At 40.3% G+C, this 19389-nt stretch overlaps 4 protein-coding genes across 4 annotated transcripts; 1 reads left to right on the top strand and 3 right to left on the bottom strand.

Moving 5' to 3' along the window:
* Positions 1 to 71: 71 nt before the first annotated feature.
* Positions 72 to 2235, bottom strand: LOC6045395 (sphingomyelin phosphodiesterase). The gene is made up of 4 exons (XM_001862738.2): positions 2057 to 2235; positions 1524 to 1984; positions 492 to 1466; positions 72 to 436 (listed from the first exon to the last, which is right to left on the bottom strand). Exons 1-4 carry the CDS (start codon positions 2172 to 2174, stop codon positions 98 to 100), a joined length of 1893 nt encoding a protein of 630 aa, XP_001862773.2. The 5' UTR covers positions 2175 to 2235; the 3' UTR covers positions 72 to 97.
* Positions 2236 to 7186: 4951 nt separating this feature from the next.
* On the bottom strand, positions 7187 to 9330 carry LOC6045396. Its single transcript, XM_001862739.2, has 3 exons — positions 9125 to 9330; positions 7638 to 9070; positions 7187 to 7576 (listed from the first exon to the last, which is right to left on the bottom strand). The coding sequence occupies exons 1-2, from the start codon at positions 9243 to 9245 to the stop codon at positions 8931 to 8933; spliced, it is 261 nt and encodes an 86-aa protein (XP_001862774.2). The 5' UTR covers positions 9246 to 9330; the 3' UTR covers positions 7187 to 7576; positions 7638 to 8930.
* LOC119770577 (sphingomyelin phosphodiesterase-like) lies at positions 7214 to 8913 on the bottom strand. The gene is made up of 3 exons (XM_038265735.1): positions 8896 to 8913; positions 7638 to 8828; positions 7214 to 7576 (listed from the first exon to the last, which is right to left on the bottom strand). Exons 1-3 carry the CDS (start codon positions 8911 to 8913, stop codon positions 7214 to 7216), a joined length of 1572 nt encoding a protein of 523 aa, XP_038121663.1.
* Positions 9331 to 15556: 6226 nt separating the features above from the next.
* On the top strand, positions 15557 to 17139 carry LOC6045397 (sphingomyelin phosphodiesterase). Its single transcript, XM_038248906.1, has 2 exons — positions 15557 to 16689; positions 16742 to 17139. The coding sequence occupies exons 1-2, from the start codon at positions 15820 to 15822 to the stop codon at positions 17105 to 17107; spliced, it is 1236 nt and encodes a 411-aa protein (XP_038104834.1). The 5' UTR covers positions 15557 to 15819; the 3' UTR covers positions 17108 to 17139.
* Positions 17140 to 19389: the final 2250 nt, after the last annotated feature.

Here is a 19389-nt window from a genome sequence, read left to right as displayed (position 1 = left end):
ACCTAGATAAACTCTGTTTGTTCAACTGCTACCCTGTTGACGTTCTCTACATTGCAAAACACTCGCAAACATAAATCTCATCGCTTTATTGACACTCTCAATCGAAGAACGTTTCCCGCAGCTCGTCACACTTCACATCGTCACCCATTTCGCTGACCACAATCTGGCACAGGTGGTTCAGCAGGCAGTTCTCGTCGCAACCCGCTTCCAGCGAGGGATCGCCCAGCTTGACCTTGAACTGCCAGTACCGGTAGAGTTCATCGCGCCCAGCGGGCGTTCCCAGCCGCTTGACCATTCGATCCGCTTCCGCCGGACTCAGGTTGTGCATGTCAAACTCCTCGGCAAACGAGTACAGCTTGAACCAATCCGGACGTCGATCCGGCGTCAGGTTAGCGTCCGTCAGGTTGAAGATGTACGACTCGAAGTCGGTTACTTGCTGGAATTGCATGAAATTGAATACTGAAATCAACCTGAAGAAGTTAACTACTCACATAAGTCTCCGGATCTACGTAGTACACGATGTAGTTCGGGTTGATATCGCTGAACGCGGTCGTGCTGCCTCCGTTCCAGGCCACGTTAATCGCATGTTCTGGCGACTCACGAGAGTAAAACACGTTGAACTCATCACGATGCGTGTGTCCATGGAACTGAGCACTAATAGTGTCGTGGAAGCGTTCCAAAATCCGACGGAACTCGCGCTGACAAATGCGGAACGTCGATCCGGACGAGGCGTACGGGATGTGAGCTAGGATGTGAACCTTCTCGTTGTTACGTTCCGCCACGAGCAGAACGTCGTGCAGCCACTGCATCTGGTTCGCGAGATAGTCCGGCCTCCAGAGGATCCACCAGTTGAAGGTGTAACAGTCCTGGTTGTTCAATGCGACTACCCGAAGACCCGGGCGGATCAGATAGGTATAGAAACCACCCTGCTGGATGGTGTGCCGCGTAGATTGAGGCAACCAGTGACCCCAGAGATCCGCCGAGAAGCGGTACAGCCAGTCCATCGAAAAGTCCGGCCGGACGTTGATGGTTGGAGCGAAAACGTTCGTCGGATGTGCCTCATGGTTGCCGAGAATGTTCAAAACTGGCGTATCCGGGAAGGTGCGGATCAACTTGCTGTAGATACGATTCATAGCTCCAATGTTATGCCCAATCGATGTTTCCCAAACGCCGTGATCAATCATGTCCCCAGTGTGATAAATGTATGCCGCGTCCGGGTGAAATTCCGCGACGTGATCGATCACATCCTCGATGGCATCCCAGGGGGAGTCACAGTCCCGGTAATCTCCCCAGCGACCTGCCTGCTCCGATGGGTCTTCCGGAATACCTTGATCGTTACGGCAGCATGCCGGCCGGTTGCATACGGCGTTGTAACCCATTTGATACTTGGGATCGTAGTGCAGATCGGAAATCTGAACGATCTTGATATCGTTGGGACCGCGCGCGCTCGGAAAATGTTTGGATTCCTGTGGATGATTTGATATTCACTTTATCCCATCGATCTTAAAGCTTCTACAACTTACCGTAACGGGTCGACCACTAGCGTCCACATTCACGGACCAATCCAAAAACTCCGGATCCGACAAGATGCACGCCGACGACTGGAAGATCACAGCGCAAACCGAGTCCGAACCCAGCGATGGTCGGTTATCAAAGATATAGATAAAGAAGTCAATATTGATCTCAATCACGCCGTAGCAAACGTCCGGTTCCTGAATCTGCAGCGTCGTACACAGCTCGTACGCCGTTCCAAAAAGATCATCCCGGGTGGCCCCATTTTGCCGTTGCTGCATCAGCTGTCCCACGACCGACCGGCACAGCAGACAAATCTGACCCTCCCGCTGGATCGGCAGATCCTCCAGCTCCATGCCACGTTCCTCGCGCGGAATCTTCCAGGAATCGAGCATCTCCCGGAAGCGAGGTGTCTTCACTCCCGTGTGCTTCCAGATGCGGAACTCCCGCTCGAACTCCTTCTCGGCACGTGCTGACAAAGGAATGGAAACAATTTACGACCCGGTACTTGAAGCTCTGAAGAGTGTTTTGAGGACGTACTAACCGTATTCGTGCTGAAGTTGTTCAACTGTTGCGCTGTAATTCTTGGGCTTTACCTGGTACCCACTGCAGGTGGAGGCCAATGCCCCCACCAGTACCACGACGGTCAACACTAGTTTCATCTCGGACAAACCTGCGCGCTAGTGGCAGCAATACCACAGACTACCGGCATTCAATGCCGATTGGCAACTTTTATACGAGCCAATTGAAGATGTTCCCGCCGTTATCAGCTAATGTGTAACGCTTATCACTACATACCATCAATCACTTGTAATCGAGCTGTCGTGGTAATCGGTCGCATTTTTAATTAAGTCCGTGTCGTTCCGCGCGCTTTTTGAAGTGTAAGCATAAACCGCGAATTCATTCATTTTTTTGTGTCGACTTAACCCTCTCAACTCGCGAAACATGCCTTGCCATATCAATAACTGCCAAATCACCGACGCATCGCACTTGATGCAGTGTTCCGGTTCGTGTGGCAGAAGTTACCATGCTGCGTGCGCTGGGACACAGAGGAACTACGAGAACGAAATAACTAATTATATGATCCCGCTGTGCCGAGACTGTCAGGGAGTTATTTCGGTTGAAGTCACAACTCGCGCCGTTCTCCTGCAACAGCAAAAGCTGACTTGCGATATAAAAGCTCTGATTGATGCTAACTTTAAGGCTTGCAATGCCTTCAAGCAAATGGACAACAAAATCGAAGTTGTTCAAGATGAATATGAGGGCATTGCCACCCTCCTTGGCGAAATGCAGCAGCAACTCAACAGACTGGATAAAAATCGATGACTCTACATTAAACGTATGCAAAAAGTTTCGTCAATTTTAGATGACGTAGCACCAGCGGACAACGCCAGTACGTTGGTCAAAATCGACGCACTGACCTCCGTCACTCAGCAAATTGGTGAGAGTCAGAGCATTATCGGTGAAAGACTTAAGAATATCAACACGGAGTTGATTTTTTTGTCTGGGCGTGACCCTGGTCCTGCTGTCAATGAAATCCTCGAGGAGATTAAGGCAATCTCAGCCAATCTCCCGGCTGGTACTGAGCAAACCGAGGCTCATCACGAAACTCTTGCTGATGAGTTAGCATCTAGCTCAGCTTCAGGTACTCCCAATCTTAAAGACAATTCTGGATGGCGCACACTCGGCAATAAACGGCTATGGAAAGCTGACTGGACTGACTACGATATCCGAACAGCACGCCGAAAGGAGCAATCTAAATTGAGACGTAAAGCCAATCAGCGAAAACGGCGTCGGCAACATAGGCGCTCCAGCTACACCGGGACAGACGACCTCGATGATTACGAGCTCGATTACAGCTTCTTTGACAACAATTTCCACTTAGAACAACGTAACGACCGGCTTCACCGCCTGTGCCACAATCAGCTTGCACAACACTTAGTAAAACAACCAGTCAACTTATTACAAAATCCACAACATTCACAATCCCAGCAACAACAACATAATCAACAACAACAATCCCAGCAGCAACAACACCAACAGCATATCCAGCTCCAACAACAACAATCCCAGCAACGTCAACACCAACCCCAGCAGCATCAACATCAATCCCAACAACAGCAACAACTTCATCAACTCCAGCAACCCTATCAAGACCAACAACAGCAGCAGCAACATCAACAACTTCAGCAACCATCTCTACAGCAACACCAACAACAAACATTTCAACACCTACAGCAGCCGCAACAAGCCCACCCCCTCCAGCAACAACAGCAACAGCAACATCAACAACAACAACCACAACCCCATCAACAACATCATCAAAATCTACAGCAACAACTACAAGCCCAGTCCCACCAACAACAGCAACCTCAATTTCACCAGCAACACCCACCGGCACAACAGCAACCACAACTTCATCAACAGCAACAGCCCACCCAAGCTCAGCTAATACATAGAAGCGCACAGGTATACAGTGAAACACCTAGCTGGATGTTCCGGCCAGCGCAACGTAGCTCTTTTTCGGAAACAGGAAATTTTATGAACTAATGACGCCTTCATGTGAAGCTAGCGATAATTTAATTTTGACAAGTCCAACCACTGCGTCTAATAATTTAATTGAAATTTTGACTTACTGTCAAAACTTCAATAGAATGAAAAGTGCCGCAAAAATCGACACTATTAATCAAGCTATCAGCGGATGCCTTTATACTGCTATTCTTGGCACGGAGACCAGTTGGGACGCTAGTATTTTAAGCGAAGAGGTTTTCTCTAGCAACTTTAATGTATTCAGGAATGATAGAAATCTGTTATCATCCGGGAAAAAGTCGGGAGGCGGCGTTTTAGTCGCCATTAAAACCAATTTTGACTCAGAAAAACTTGATTCTGACGTTTTTGCACATTTTGAACACGTATGGGTCAAAGCTCAGATTGCAAAAGAGACTCACATCTTTGCATCTGTGTATTTTCCCCCGTTATCGCCACTCAGCTCATATGAAGATTTCTTCAAGAACGCTGAAAAATTATCTCCAGTCTAGATCCCGAATCCAAAATACATTTGTATGGCGATTTCAATCTCGGTGCTGTCGACTTCATGGTTGACGCAGAAAACGAGTCTATTCTTATTCCCATCTTAGGGAAAGTGATAGATTACAAGTAATTTTTGACAAAATGTACTCTCTCGGCCTAAATCAAATTAATCATGTTAAAAATCAAAATAATCGCTTTCTTGATCTTCTTTTACTAATATGACTGAAGACTTCTGTGTGACTGAAGCAAATAATCCACTTTGGAAAAATGAAGCTCATCACACAGCAATTGAATTTTCACTTTTCGTGCATAAGGCTAATAACAGACCAGATGGTTCAGATTACGAAGAAATTCCTGATTACAATAATGCCAATTATCCCTTAATCAAACGTAGACTATTAGAAGTTGATTGGAAAGCATTACTAGAGAAAGAAGCGAACATCGAGCTAGCAGTTAACACTTTCTATAGCATTATATACGACATCCTCGATGAAAGCGTCCCAATACGAAGAAAAAGACGCACAATTGACAAACACCCGCCTTGGTTTACAAGAGAGGTTAAAAACCTTAAAATAGAAAACAAAAAGCTCACAAAGCTTACAAAAGCAATAGCCAAAAACTTGATGAGTATCTACAAATATGCAGTCAGTTAGAAGTCACCATCCAATTTGAATTTGAAAAGTATCATAGAAAGGTAGAATCGGAAATCAAGAGTGATTCCAAGCAGTTTTTCAATTTTGTCAAATCAAAATTAAAAAGTAGTAATTTTCCGTCAAATATGTCTCTCGACAATAAAATTGGCAAAAACAGTGCAGAAATTTGTGAATTATTCGCAAACTTTTTTGAAAGCGTATACACCTCTTTTGATGAAAACGATCGAGACCGAAGCTACTTTTCCTTTATTCCCCAAGCGAATAACGAAATAACAGTCGATAGCTTATCCTTAGATGAAATTCAGGCGGCTCTTAAAGCTCTTGACAGTTCAAAAAAGTACCGGACCAGATGGAATATCTCCAAAATTTGCAAAAAAATGTAGCCTCTGAACTGGCTTCTCCGCTTTATTGGCTATTTAATCTATCATTAAAATCAGGAATATTCCCAAGTGCTTGGAAGAAATCATATTTAGTTCCAATTTTCAAATCCGGTAAAAAATCTGACGTGAAAAACTACCGTGGAATTGCTCTTATTTCATGTATTCCCAAGCTCTTTGAGGCAATAGTTAACAACAAAATGTTTGCTCAATTAAAAGACTACATAACACAAAAACAGCATGGATTTTTCAAAGGGCGCTCAACCGCAACTAATCTTCTCTCGTTCGTAAACTACACATTGAATGAAATGGATAACAAAAACTCTGTACAGACACTCTATACTGACTTTAGCAAAGCCTTCGACAGAGTGGACATTCCTATGCTTCTTTTCAAATTGGATAAAATCGGAATTGATTCTAATCTACTTTCATGGCTTAAATCTTACTTAACAAAACGCACGCAATGTGTTAAATTTAATGGCCTCATATCTAGGCTCATCAATGTTACTTCCGGGGTACCTCAAGGCTCTCATTTAGGCCCATTACTTTTTATTCTTTACGTAAATGATGTATCCTTTATATTTAAGCATATCAACGTTTCGATTTACGCAGATGACATGAAATTGTTTATGAAAATTAAAGACGAAACTGACGCTTCAAGATTCCAGAACGAAATCAACATATTCTTTGAATGGTGCTGTCGTAGCCTTTTACAACTTAACATTAAAAAGTGTACATCGATCTTGTTCAGCAGAAAAATAAATAAGCCAAATATAAACGTAAAACTAGACAACCAGATAGTTGAAACCTGTTCAAATGTTAGAGATTTAGGAGTCATACTTGATTCTAAAATGACTTTCATCGAACATTACAACACGATGGTATTCAAAGCAAATAATATGCTCAACTTCATAAAACGATTCAGTTATAACTTTAAGGACCCTATACATTGAAAACATTGTTCATAGCTTATGTTCGCTCTATTCTTGAATATTGTAGCGTCGTGTGGAGTCCACACATCAAAACACACGAAACCCGTATTGAATCAGTGCAAAAACAATTTTTACTATTTGCTCTTCGTAAACTAGGGTGGACAGTGTTTCCCTTCCTTCGTATATTGCACGCTGTATGTTAATAAGCTTAGAAACACTTGTAAAGCGTCGTGAATTCGCTTCTCTTTCGTTCGTAAATGATCTAATTGCAAACCGAATTAATTCTCCAGAGTTGTTACAAACATTAAATTTCTATGAACCCACACGCGTATTGAGAGCACGTGAGCCATTCGCATTGCATTTTCACAGAACTGACTACGCTAAACACGGGCCCATGAATAGAATGATGGAAACTTATAACAAATATAATAACATAATCGATTTCACAATGACAAAATCCACCATGAAAAAACAGTTCTACAATTAAAGATAGATGTTCCCCCCTTGTAATTAGAAACTAAGCAACGATCATGTAGTCTACGTATGTTTGACGAATAAATAAATAAATAAATAAATAAATAAATCAACGAAAATCGCGAGACAAACTGTGTGGTGGGTTGGGTCATGTTCGGATGTCTTCTTCACAAGTGTACCCCCCCGCGAATGTAACAACTAATAACAGAATTTAAAAATAAAACTGCATTCGTTTTTATTGCTCGAAATTCCACTTATCATCGTCGATCTCGCGGAACAGAGCGATAATTTCGTTGCACTTGGTGTCGTCGTTGGCGGTGTTGGTCACGATTTCGCACAGGTGGTTCATCAGGCACGCACCGTCGCAACCCTCCTCGATGAAGGGATCGCCGAACTTGACCTTGTGCTGCCAGTAGCGGTGCAGCTCGGCGGGGTTCGATCCGAAGCGGCGTGCCAGAGCGTCCAGCGACGCCGGCGAGCTGTTGGGGATGTTGAAGTCACGGTTGAACGAATACAGCGGCTGCCACAGCGGGTTCCGGAGCGGGTTGCGGTTGGCCTCGGACAGGCTGAAGAAGTAGGACTCAAAGTCGGTCACTTCCTGGAAAGGGGAAAGAAGGTTTGAATGGGGGTGATCGAGTTGGAGTGCGATCGCGGCTTACAAATGTCTGCGGGTTCACGTAGTACACGATGTAGTTGGGGTTGAAATTGCTGAATGGAACGGTACCACCGCCGTTGAACGCTACGTTGATCGCGTGCTGCGGGTTGGCCTGTGAGTAGAACACGTTGAACTCGTCGGCGTGGGTGTGACCATGGAAGTGGGCCTGCACGGTGTTCCAGAAGCGGTCCAGAATACGACGGTACTGGCGAGACCAGGGAGCGAAACTGGTGCCTGCGCCGATTGGGATATGGGCCAGGATGTGGACCTTTTCGCCGGCTTGTTCAGCTTGCAGCAGGGTATCGTGCAGCCACTGAAGTTGACTTCGCAGGTAAGCAGGATCGTACAGAATCCACCAGTTGAAGGTGTACGCATCGTTGTTATTCAAGCCAATCACGCGGAAGCCTGGCCGAACCAGAGCGGTGTAGTAACCTCCGTGTTGAATCGTTGGTCTGGTCGCAGCCGGTAGCCACGTGGACCACTGATCGGCTACCAGATCGTAAACCCAGCTTGCGGAAAAGTCCGGTCGAGTGATGTGACTTGGAGCGAACACGTTTGTCGGGGTGATCTCGTGGTTACCCAGCACGTTGTATACCGGCTTGTTGGGGAACACCTGCTTCAACAGCTCCATAGTTCTTGTGATGGACCGAACGTTTCCAGGGATCGTTGTCATCCAGACTCCATGATCAATAATATCTCCAGTGTGGTAAACATATGCCGCATCTGGATGACGACGACCAGCTTCCTGAACGGCATCCTCAACTGCCTTCCACGGTGAGTCACAGTCTCGGTAGTCTCCCCACTCTCCAGCACCTTCTGCCGGATTTTCTGGAATGCCCTGCTCTTCACGGCAGCAGCATGGTTCTCCGCAGACGGCGTTGTACCCCGTACGGTAGTGCGGATCGTAGTGCAAATCCGTCAGGTGGATGATCTTGATGTCGTTAGGACCTCGGTTGGGACCGGTTTTTGACGACGTGATCGGAGTACCTCCCGGTGCAACGTTGATCGACCAGTTCAGGAATTCGGGATCTTGCAGTACGCAAGCACCCGACTGGAAGATCACTCCGCAAATGGTTTGCGCAGTCAAGCTCGGTCTGTTGTCGATGATGTACAGGAAAATGTCGATGTTCTTGTCGATAACCTTGACGCAGTTCTCCGGCAGCAGAATTGCCAGCGAGTCGCAGGTCGATGCAGCCTGGGCAGCAATACGATCGCGATCCCAGTTCAGCACACGTCGATAGGTCAGGTATGTGGTGACCAGCGATCGACACGCGGTACATTCCGTCGTTTGGTACTCCTACGGATGGTTGTCCAGCTCCTGACGGAACATATCCGGCTTGTGCTTCAAGTACTCGAACATCTCCTGAAGTCGCACAGACATGTTGCCCGTCTCGGTGTACAGCAGATGCTCCACAAGGAACTCCTTCTCGAACTCCTCTGCAAAATCAAGTGATCAATACCACAACTCCAACGTAACTCCGCCTAACTTACCGTTGAACTTCATCTGTTGCTGTACGATCTTGTCGTAGTTCCTCGGCTTAACCTGGTACCCATGGGTCACCCCAATCAGCAGCACCACTCCCAGAAAGAGTATCTTCCCGATCGCGACCATCTCGGCACGCAGTTGTCAACAGACTAAATCCAATAATTCACGCAGCAGCTGCCTGGCCTGTTGGCATTCGGAGAAATGCCGTGTCCATTTTTTTTTTTTTTTTGAATTAAATATACTTTATTGAATCTTTCTTATAATAATTACATTTGGTTTACATAATAAGTGGTCAGCTGTGGCTCTTCAGCTTTAGTTTGCTTTTCGTGATTTGAACACTGTTTATTTTCATAACTTTAAAAGTATATGATTTATCATTTTTGTAACACTAGGTACAAATGCCGTGTCCAGTTTCGAGTGAACGCTGTAAACCCCCGCGCTTATATAGGCCATTCTGAACCAGTTTTTTTTTTTTTGGGGAACTCTCTCCGTCTCACTTTCAGCTTTATCAAATGGGTATCGGAAGACGCCGACGCGTGAACGCGCGGGCTAAGGCAAAGGTGCTAACATCGTTTTCGATAATAATTTATCACTTTTTGTTTTTGTTTAGTCATTGAACTCGCGCCACAAACTCTTGTCGGCTAAATTTGGCAAATTTTGAGGCCCATGTCTGTTCGACCTAGACATTGACCACCGTCGCAGGGGTCTGCGCTAATAAGTTGTTGTGTTCACTGTCAAACTTTCTCGTGTGAAGTGATAACGGACGGTTTTTGATTGACTAACACGTTTTGAGCCTGCCAGACGATATGGTCTCATGGTGAACGGTGGCGCGCACATGGCATGTTGCTTGATTTCGATTGATAAACTAACTGGTCTGGTGCGTGAGGAACGCGTGAAAAAAAAAAATGAATTTGAGATGAACTTACGCTCTAATCTACTCCGTCCCATATGTCAAAAGAGCAAGCCGAGACAATCGCAAGGCAAGTTTGTCCCGCCCATGAGGCTACGTGTTCGGATTTCATGGAAAAGTGGGATTTGCTACGATTTTCTGGAATAAAGTACTAAATTTTATTGGGGTGTCTAATAGTTCACATGATTTTGAAACAAACTGCATCGTTAACTCTAAATTGACGAAATAACATATCGACGACGTCGTGCTAACTTGCCGTACGTCGTTTTTTGACGTTCTAAGAAAAACACATTTTTGTGTTTGCCATTGAATAAACAAAAACGAGAGCACGTAATGTAAATAATAACAATCACGTTTTGTGTGGTTCATCATTCTGTGCATCGTCCAAAGTTTGATTGAATTTGGTTACTGGAGTTCAGAGTTGTAATTGAAAATGTTTACGATAGTCGAGCTCGTTTCTGTGTCAAACGCGTTCTGACCTGAAATCCCTTTGGCCAATTGTCGCACTTACATTGATTTTCGGGCTCTGTCAAGAAAAGTGACAAAAATGCACGGAGTTTTTTAGGTTTTATAGAATATCTCAGAATTGAAATCGATATTTGGGGATCTGTGAAGGTTGTTTGGACATATTATATAACTAGCATCTGGGCCCAATTTTGCCTGAGTTCGGCATTATCACGGGATTTAAACTCGTCTGAAAAACCTGTATCATTTTCTCCTTCGAAGCGATGGCGCCGCATGGTGATAGCTGTCCTGTTTATTACACTGTGAAATTACCCATGGCTAATCCAAGGAACCAAAAGGTGACAGCAAAAATGTCCTTCCAAAAAAACATATCATTTAAAAAAAATTCGAACAAATCCGCAACGAATTACAAGTTTTATAGTCGAACTACACTTAAAAGTCGGTGTTGTTATTTGTTTTTGCAAAACTGCCAATTTTTTGAAGAAAATGCCAAAAATATTCGTAACTACCTTTAGCCTTTTGGTGGCGCTTTGTGTTAGTATGTGTGTGGACGATTGAAATTGTTTGAGGATTTATACCCGTGGCATTATCCAGTCCTAAACATAAAAGCAAGCAAATTAAGAAACCATGACAAATGGCAAAAAAAACCATCGCGAAGTCCTCCTTTTATTTTTTACCTTCTAGTTACAGAATCCACTATAAAGATGTATGCAGCAATTGTAGATTTTGTACAAACGAACAATTTTGTAGAACATTGTTTTGTTGCAAAATGAATGCTGTTGACACTAGAACGTAAACAGTGTCAAAAACTGCCAACATCGGTGTCCCTCACTCGTGATGATGAGGGGGGGGGGGTCCAAGCTCCATACAAAAAAGATTTGTTTTGTATGGAAATTGTAAGAGGGGGTGGGGGGTCTGAGATTTAAAAAAAAGTGTCCACGTGGTTTATGGATGGTCCAAACAAAAATGGTAAAAATTCGAAAATCTGTAACTTTTGAAGCAAGTTTCCGATTAACTTGGTTTCTTATGCAAAGTTGAGGTATTGATGAGTTCTATTCAAAAAAGAAAAAAATGTGTACCCGGAAAAAATCTTGCCAATTTTTTATTAACTTTTTTTACAAAACCTCAATTTCCCAAAAAAAAAATATTTTTTTTGATTTTAGGATTTTATTTATATGTTTTATTAAGGGGTTACATACATGTAAATCGACAAAAAAGTCAGAGGTTGGTGTGGCACACACTTAATTTTATTTTAAATCTGTTATCAGGGCATTAAAATATACATTTTCATCTATTATTAAAACAAATTTGAAGACATTTGGTTGTATCATTGCCAACATATATCTATTTTAAATTATCAGTTTCCAAAAACGGGTGCCACGATATCTCCACACTGCCTTGACCAAATCGGCTCAAAATTTTGGTGAAGACTCGTTAAACCGGTCCTATGTGCATGACGAAGGCTGATTTTCAAAAAACTTATTTAAAAAAAGACAAAAATATTTCTGTGTTTTTCATATAAAAAATCGTCAGTTTTTGATTTTTATATTTTTTAAAAAAGCATAATTTTAACATCGGGCTTCGTCATGCACACGGGATATATTTTGAGAGTCTTCACCCCAAATTTTATCCAATTTGGTTCATCCCATCTCGAGATATCATGGCACCCGTAAATTAACTCTGTGTTTCGAGAAAAACGCTCAGAAAGTTTGACAGTCCGCTTTGCGAACGGCAAAATGTTGAGTTTAAAATTGTCTCTAACTCAGTTTAATCATGTAATATCTTCATGAAATTTTCAGAAGAGATTGAAAATCATCTTTTTAGTGGATTCAATAAATTTTCTGTAATATGAAATTTTGCGATTTTCTACATGTATGTAACCCCTTAAACCAAAACCCGCAACATTTGAGCCATGAGAAGTATGGTAAAATATTTTGCCGCCGAGTTATGATTATTTGAAAAAAACAGTAATTTTTTGGAAAAAAACGAAATTTCACGCTTGAAATTTCTTTGGCTTTTCTTTTTTTCTTTTTAGGCCGATGCAAATATTTAAAAAAGTTTTTGTCCCTCGGCCCTGGCCGCGGTCAAGGGGGGGGGCAAAAAAATAAAAAATATATAAAAATTTAAATAACAAGCCATAGTCTTCACATTTAAATGACAAAAGTGTTTTAAAATGCATTTTACACTAGTTCAGTTGTTTTGCAATCATTAGTTTTCAAAAAATCTAAGATCTGACAAAAACAAAAATTATATCGAAAAAAAAGATTTTGCATCGAAAATTTTCAAAAAATCTTAAGATTTTTTAATAAACCCAAACATGCTAAAAATGATTTTAAACGCAGGAGAATGTATTTTAATTTGATTTCAGTTGGTTGCACTTGAATTTTCATTGAAATTTTTAAGTTTATTGTAAAAATATTTTTTTTGCCCCCTGATTTTTCGGGCCAATTTTGAAGGGGGGGGGGGGTGACAAAAACTTTTAAAAATATTTGTACCAGCCTTGATTGAATCGAATAGTACTTTACACATTTTTTGTTAAAATGCCTAGTTTTCAAGGCAAGACTAACATTTCAATATTATGCCCTTTTAAAATGTTAGTGTTGATTCAAAAAAATTTAAATTTTATTTTTTTACATTAAAAATCGGATTATTAGTTGCTGAGACATCTGCATAACTAAATTCTAGAAATTTTTCCTCCTTTCCTTATTAAGTAATCTAAAAAAACAATTACTCAATAAGAATAGGTGGCAAAATACCAAGAATTTAGGAATTCGTTATTTTTTTTTTTTTTATTTGAGTGTAGACTTAAAAAACTTCAATTTTCTTATTTCTTTTCCTTTAAGCCGCTGTCTCTCAGCAATCAAATGTCCAATCTTCAATGTCTCTGAGATACTCTTAGCCAATTTTTTGAACTTAAATTAAAACGTAGTGTCACAAATGGTCACTCATGGCCACTATTTTTTTTTTTTTTTTTTTTCAAAATCAGCAAGATTTTTTTCCTCTATAATTATTTCTTCTGAAGTCCTCATAGTTGAAGATTGTTCCGAAATTGATCAGAAAATTCTTTCAAAAGTTATGAATTTTCGAATATCTACGTACCATTTATGTATGCACAACTGCCAAAATCGTATGGAGACTTGATGAACCTATGACACAAATGGCTTTTTTGGTCATAGAGAATGCCTCCACAAAGTTTGAGTAAAAAATAAAAAAAAAATAAAAAGGTTAGATTTCGTAAATCAGTACTGAAAGTCACCATTCAATATATTTTGAAAGAATTTTTAAAGCAGGTCTGTGGAATCGGAGTCGGAGTCAGAGCCGGAGTCGGTGGAGTTGGTTTTTTGGGACCTGGAGTCGGAGTCGGCTAAATTTTAAAAGCTGGAGTCGGAATGGCAAATTTCTGATTATTCGAAGTTGGAATCAACTGAAATTTAACACAATTCACAATACTTAAATTATGTAGTATGATATTTCAATCTATTTTTTGTATTTATGTCAGATATCATTTATTTTTAGCATTTTTATGAGATCGGACTTTTGTATGGTTGTGTACGTCTAGATAAAAAAAATATTGTCACATTAATAGCTCTTATTGCGTTATGAACACTTAATTATGACCTGTTAATCTAGTCTTACACACGTTTGTAGTACAGTGTTCCCACATATTCGGAACACCCACAAATTCGGAACACTTTTGTGATAATTTGTCAATAGCATGCCAAATGCATGGTTGCTGGCGACCCTACTATTTTTAAGACCTTTATTTGGACATTTTCTTGCTATTTCACCAGTAAAGTAGTATTTTTTTTAACAAAAAACTTTATTTCAAGACTGCCTGTTCCATAATTGTGGGATGTTATTGTGCCTCCCACAATTGAAGAAAACCTAAATTTAACTGATATTTTCACAAAAAAGTTATCAGACCATGTTTGAAACATCACTAAGCTTGAGTTTTGTTGGTTTCAGAGAGTGAAGTCATTTTTTTTTTCGTAAAAAATATGTATTCCTGGAGAGAAAAAAACTGTGTTTACATCGTAAGAAAAAAGTGTTCCAAATTTGTGGATTCAAGGGTCAATGTTTTTCTTTCAAAACTTGATATAAAACGTAAAAATTACAGTCGGTCGATACATCAAACGAAACGATCGCAAGAAAAGCTTTCACATGAAGGTAAAAGCAAATCATTATGTTCAACTATCGAATTTATATGTTTTTTTGAACATTCGCCGATCTGTAAACTCATGAAATAATAAACAATATTGGACTGTAGTCGTACATAAAGCAGGAGTCGGAGTCGTTTTTGAAATATGAGCTGACTTCACAGACCTAACCATATTTTGTTGCATAGCTTTCAATAAATGATCAATGATAAATCTAGGTAGTACACTTAAATATTTGTCCAAGTGCACAAATAGAAGAGATTTTTTTATATAAATTCTCTGCAAGCAAGCTTTCTAAGTGATTTCTTAGCAACATGAAAATCAATTGTCGCTGTGCAGTGTTCGTTATATGGTGGAGCATTACAAACCTGATAATGTTCACGAAGGGTTCCGCTCCGTGTGAAATATCAGACATAGGTAATCTGTACAATCATTCCAATTTAAAAACCTAACCGTTTTTCTTTCTTTCAGCTAAGGCTGAAACTTATTTCCACGATGCCTTTGCTGCAAGTTTCGATGAGAAAAAAATGTCTTCTGATTCGAAGCAACTCATGTACTGCCTCAAAAATAAAGATGAAGCTCTAACGTTGGCAGAAATTCCGAAATGTGTGAAGGTATGCTTTGAAGTGAATGAAAATCGTGTGTTGTTCAGATAAATTTCTTTTTCAAGCCTCGCTACTGTCTTCTCTGTCGAGTGGCGATGCACACCCTGATCAGCACGTTTCAACAGCTGAAACATGTGCCCCAACAATTAAAACCTGGAATGGTACAAGTAACTCAAGGTATTTGTCAACTTGCTGAATACCCAAAGGAGTATTGTGCAGACCTGATCAACATTTTTATTGTGAGTAATTTTCAGCAGAGTTCACTAGTTTTAGCTTAAACCATTTATCTGCAGGATTCCATACTCGAAATTTTGAAAACCAACGATCACATCACGTCGCACGATGTTTGCGCACTGCCCTTAGGTCCAATTGGTTGTGTTCGGGAACCTACCGGTGCTTCCGTGGACCCGGTAAAACTCGACGAATTCAACTTCAAATCAACCGTTTCGGTAGCGTACAACAAAACCTGGCCAACGAAGATACTCCACATCACCGACATTCACTACGACCCAAAGTACGTCGGGGGGGTTGAGTCCGAAGAGGTTGTGAAGCAGTGCAAGAAAATGTTTGGGTGCTGCCGGGTTGGTAACACCGCCAAGCCGGACGAGACCTACTGGGGAAACTATAACCATTGCGACACTCCTAAGACTTTGCTGGAAGCAAGCTTGAAGAAGATTGCGGAGCAGCACCCGGATGCCAAAATGGTGTACCTGACCGGAGATCTGGTGAGACATCACATAACGGAACTTGATTTTGAAACGTTGAAAGCGGACACGGACTATGTGCTGGGACTGTTTATTGAGATATTCAAGGACATTCCTATTGTGTTTGCGATTGGGAATCATGACACGGATGTCTTTGGAATGTTTTCTTCTGGTAATATATCTAGTAACGCTGGGCAGTCAAAGATTTACAAATACTATCAAGGTTGGACTGAGAAATTGTGGAACAATGGTAAAATAACTCGTAAACTTCGTGAAATCGAATGGCCTCAGAGCGGTGAAGGTTACTACTCGATTCCAACGAAGGAACGCCTCCGACTGATTGTCCTGAACAGCAACGTTGCGTACATGTACAACTGGTGGCTCCTAGCGGATCCTAACCTGTACAATGCCCAACTCCAGTGGCTCCAGGATACCCTTGCTCGCGCCGAGCAGGAACACCAGAAAGTTCACATCCTGTCACACATCGCGCCAAATCACTACTCGCTACTCCCAATGTGGTCCCAGCAGTTTCAACGCATCGTTGAACGCTACCGAAACACGATCACGGCCCAGTTTAACGGCCACTCGCATCTCACGGAGTTTGCGATGTTCTACGACTCACAAAAGCCAACCGAACCTATTGGGGTGGCCTGGAACGGAGGATCGCTGACTCCGCACAGTTTTCACAATCCAAACTACCACGTGGTGATGCTTGAGTCCGGGAAGTTTGTAAGTCTTTTATGACTAGCTAAGATCTAAATTTACCCATTCTTTTCCGCAGTCAGTATCTACCCTGGAGACGTACACGATCGATCTGGGCAAAGCCAACAAGGACTCTTCGAAAGTCCCGACCTGGGAGCTGTCATCAAACATTACTGAAGAATTCAACCTAAAGGATCTTTCACTCAAAAGTTTGGATGAACTCGTCCAGCGGATGACCAAAAGTAAGGCTCTGGTGCAGCAATATTGGCGTTACGCCGTTAAAAAGGGTCCACGTTCGGTACCAGAACTTAGTGGCGAGTGTAAGGTGGCACTACTTTGTGGAATCGTGTCAACCCATGGGAAAAATAAGGCAAAGTGTGGAGGTCTCTTGAAGGGCACAAACTGGGATCAAGGAACGGGAATATGTACTATGTTAAATTATTAAATTGACAATTTGAACGCACTTGCAAAACCTAATTTCTGCATAAATTTTTTAACATATTTTGCGCGCGGGTTGACAACTCCAACTCAACATAAACTCCCTGCAATCAAGACCTGTGGATGGGTCTGTCGCTGTAACAAGCAAGTGGTAGACTTACAGGTCTTACTGCCATTCCACGTCAAACAGGAAGTCTCCAAATCAAAAGTGCTTCGGTTTGGCTCAAATTTGGAGTGGGGGTTCTTTGACCCACATAATTAGACCCGTATTTTTTTGTTTTTCAAGTTATCACAGATTTAGTAAAAACAAGTTGTTTTTACCCGTTTTCGAAATATTCCCGTTTTCGCGCGCGGCGCGTTGAAATACCCAGTTTTCATGCTTAAAAAATCATATCTCTGAATCGCGTTAATGGATATTCGAAATTTTTGGATATGCTACACCCAGAACTGGGCATCGGCATACGAGAGGATAAAGAGCACGATTCGTTAGTAAAATGGTACTGTGTGCGAACGGAGAGGATAAATCCCGAAATTACCGAGAGTACTTTACTCATCAGAGGCGCCGACCAGTCCAAAATGTTGGGGGGCACGGTTGTTTTCCGAAATCGTTAGGTGAGAGTGGCAATTTGATGTTTAAGTTTATTGTATATCACGAATTTTACCAATTTGAATATTACGATGTGATACAGTCATCCCACATATTCGGAACACCCACAAATTTGGAACACTTTTATGATAATTTGTCAATAGCTTGCCAAAAGTAGCTTTTCTGTCGACCTTACTATTTTTAGAACCTTCATTTGGACATTATCTTGCTATTTCACTAGTAAAAGTAGTACTTTTTTGAACAAAAAACTTCATTCCAAGACTATTTTGTCCAGAGCAGCAAAACACTGCCTCCAAATGGCCTGTTTCATAATTGTGGGATGTTATTGTGCCTCCCACAATTGTGGAACACTCGAATTTAAGTGATATTTTCACAAAAAAAGTTATCAAACAATGTATAAAACATCACTAAGCTTGAGTTTCATTGGTTTCTGTGAGTGAGGTCATTATTTGGTAATAAATATGTACTCCTGGAGAAAACCAAAGTTTGTTTACATTCGTAAGAAAAAAGTGTTCCGAATTTGTGGATTTCAAGGGTCAAAGTAATTCTTCAAAAACTTCATATAAAAGTTAAAATTTGCAGATGTTCGACACAGCATTCGATAGATCGCAAGAAAATCTTTCAAATGAAGGTAAAAGCGAATCATTAAGTTCAATTATCGATTTGCAATGATTTTTTGAACATTGGCCGATCTGGAAACCGTTCCGAATATGTGGGATGACTGTACAAGTTTTTTTCATCCAAAATCAATTTTTTTTTAAACATAGTTTATTAAAACGTGATTGAGAATGTTTATTGGGGGAATTTTTTATATTTTTGGAAGGCGAATTCCTTCTAATTGGCATATTCTCACTTATTTTCCAGAAGTAACAGTCAATAATAAAAATGATCAGGTATTTAAAATTCAACAACACAAATATTCTAAAAATAAAAACAAAAGTAAAAAGCAAAAATTTAGAACTTAAGAAATAAAAAAATACACATTAAAAAAACAACATTTTTTCAAATCTGCAATTTAGAAAAAAATAACAGATTTACCACAATAAATATTCCAAAATTTAAAAATTTTTTTTTAAAAACTCTAGGGTTAAAAAAACTCATGGCTTAAAAATTAAAAAAAATCAAAAGAAGAAATTCAGAAATTTAAAAAATCAGAAATTGTTTAAAAAATCGAAAATTTAACATCAATTTATTTGTTAAGAATTAAAGATTATATGAATTTAAAGAATTTAAGAATTTAAGAATTTAAGAATTTAAGAATTTAAGAATTTAAGAATTTAAGAATTTAAGAATTTAAGAATTTAAGAATTTAAGAATTTAAGAATTTAAGAATTTAAGAATTTAAGAATTTAAGAATTTAAGAATTTAAGAATTTAAGAATTTAAGAATTTAAGAATTTAAGAATTTAAGAATTTAAGAATTTAAGAATTTAAGAATTTAAGAATTTAAGAATTTAAGAATTTAAGAATTTAAGAATTTAAGAATTTAGAATTTAAGAATTTAAGAATTTAAGAATTTAAGAATTTAAGAATTTAAGAATTTAAGAATTTAAGAATTTAAGAATTTAAGAATTTAAGAATTTAAGAATTTAAGAATTTAAGAATTTAAGAATTTAAGAATTTAAGAATTTAAGAATTTAAGAATTTAAGAATTTAAGAATTTAAGAATTTAAGAATTTAAGA

This window comes from Culex quinquefasciatus, chromosome 1 (genome assembly GCF_015732765.1).
Source record: "Culex quinquefasciatus strain JHB chromosome 1, VPISU_Cqui_1.0_pri_paternal, whole genome shotgun sequence".
In the NCBI taxonomy this organism is placed as follows: domain Eukaryota; kingdom Metazoa; phylum Arthropoda; class Insecta; order Diptera; family Culicidae; genus Culex; species Culex quinquefasciatus.
This window is presented reverse-complemented; position numbering and strand designations above follow the sequence as displayed.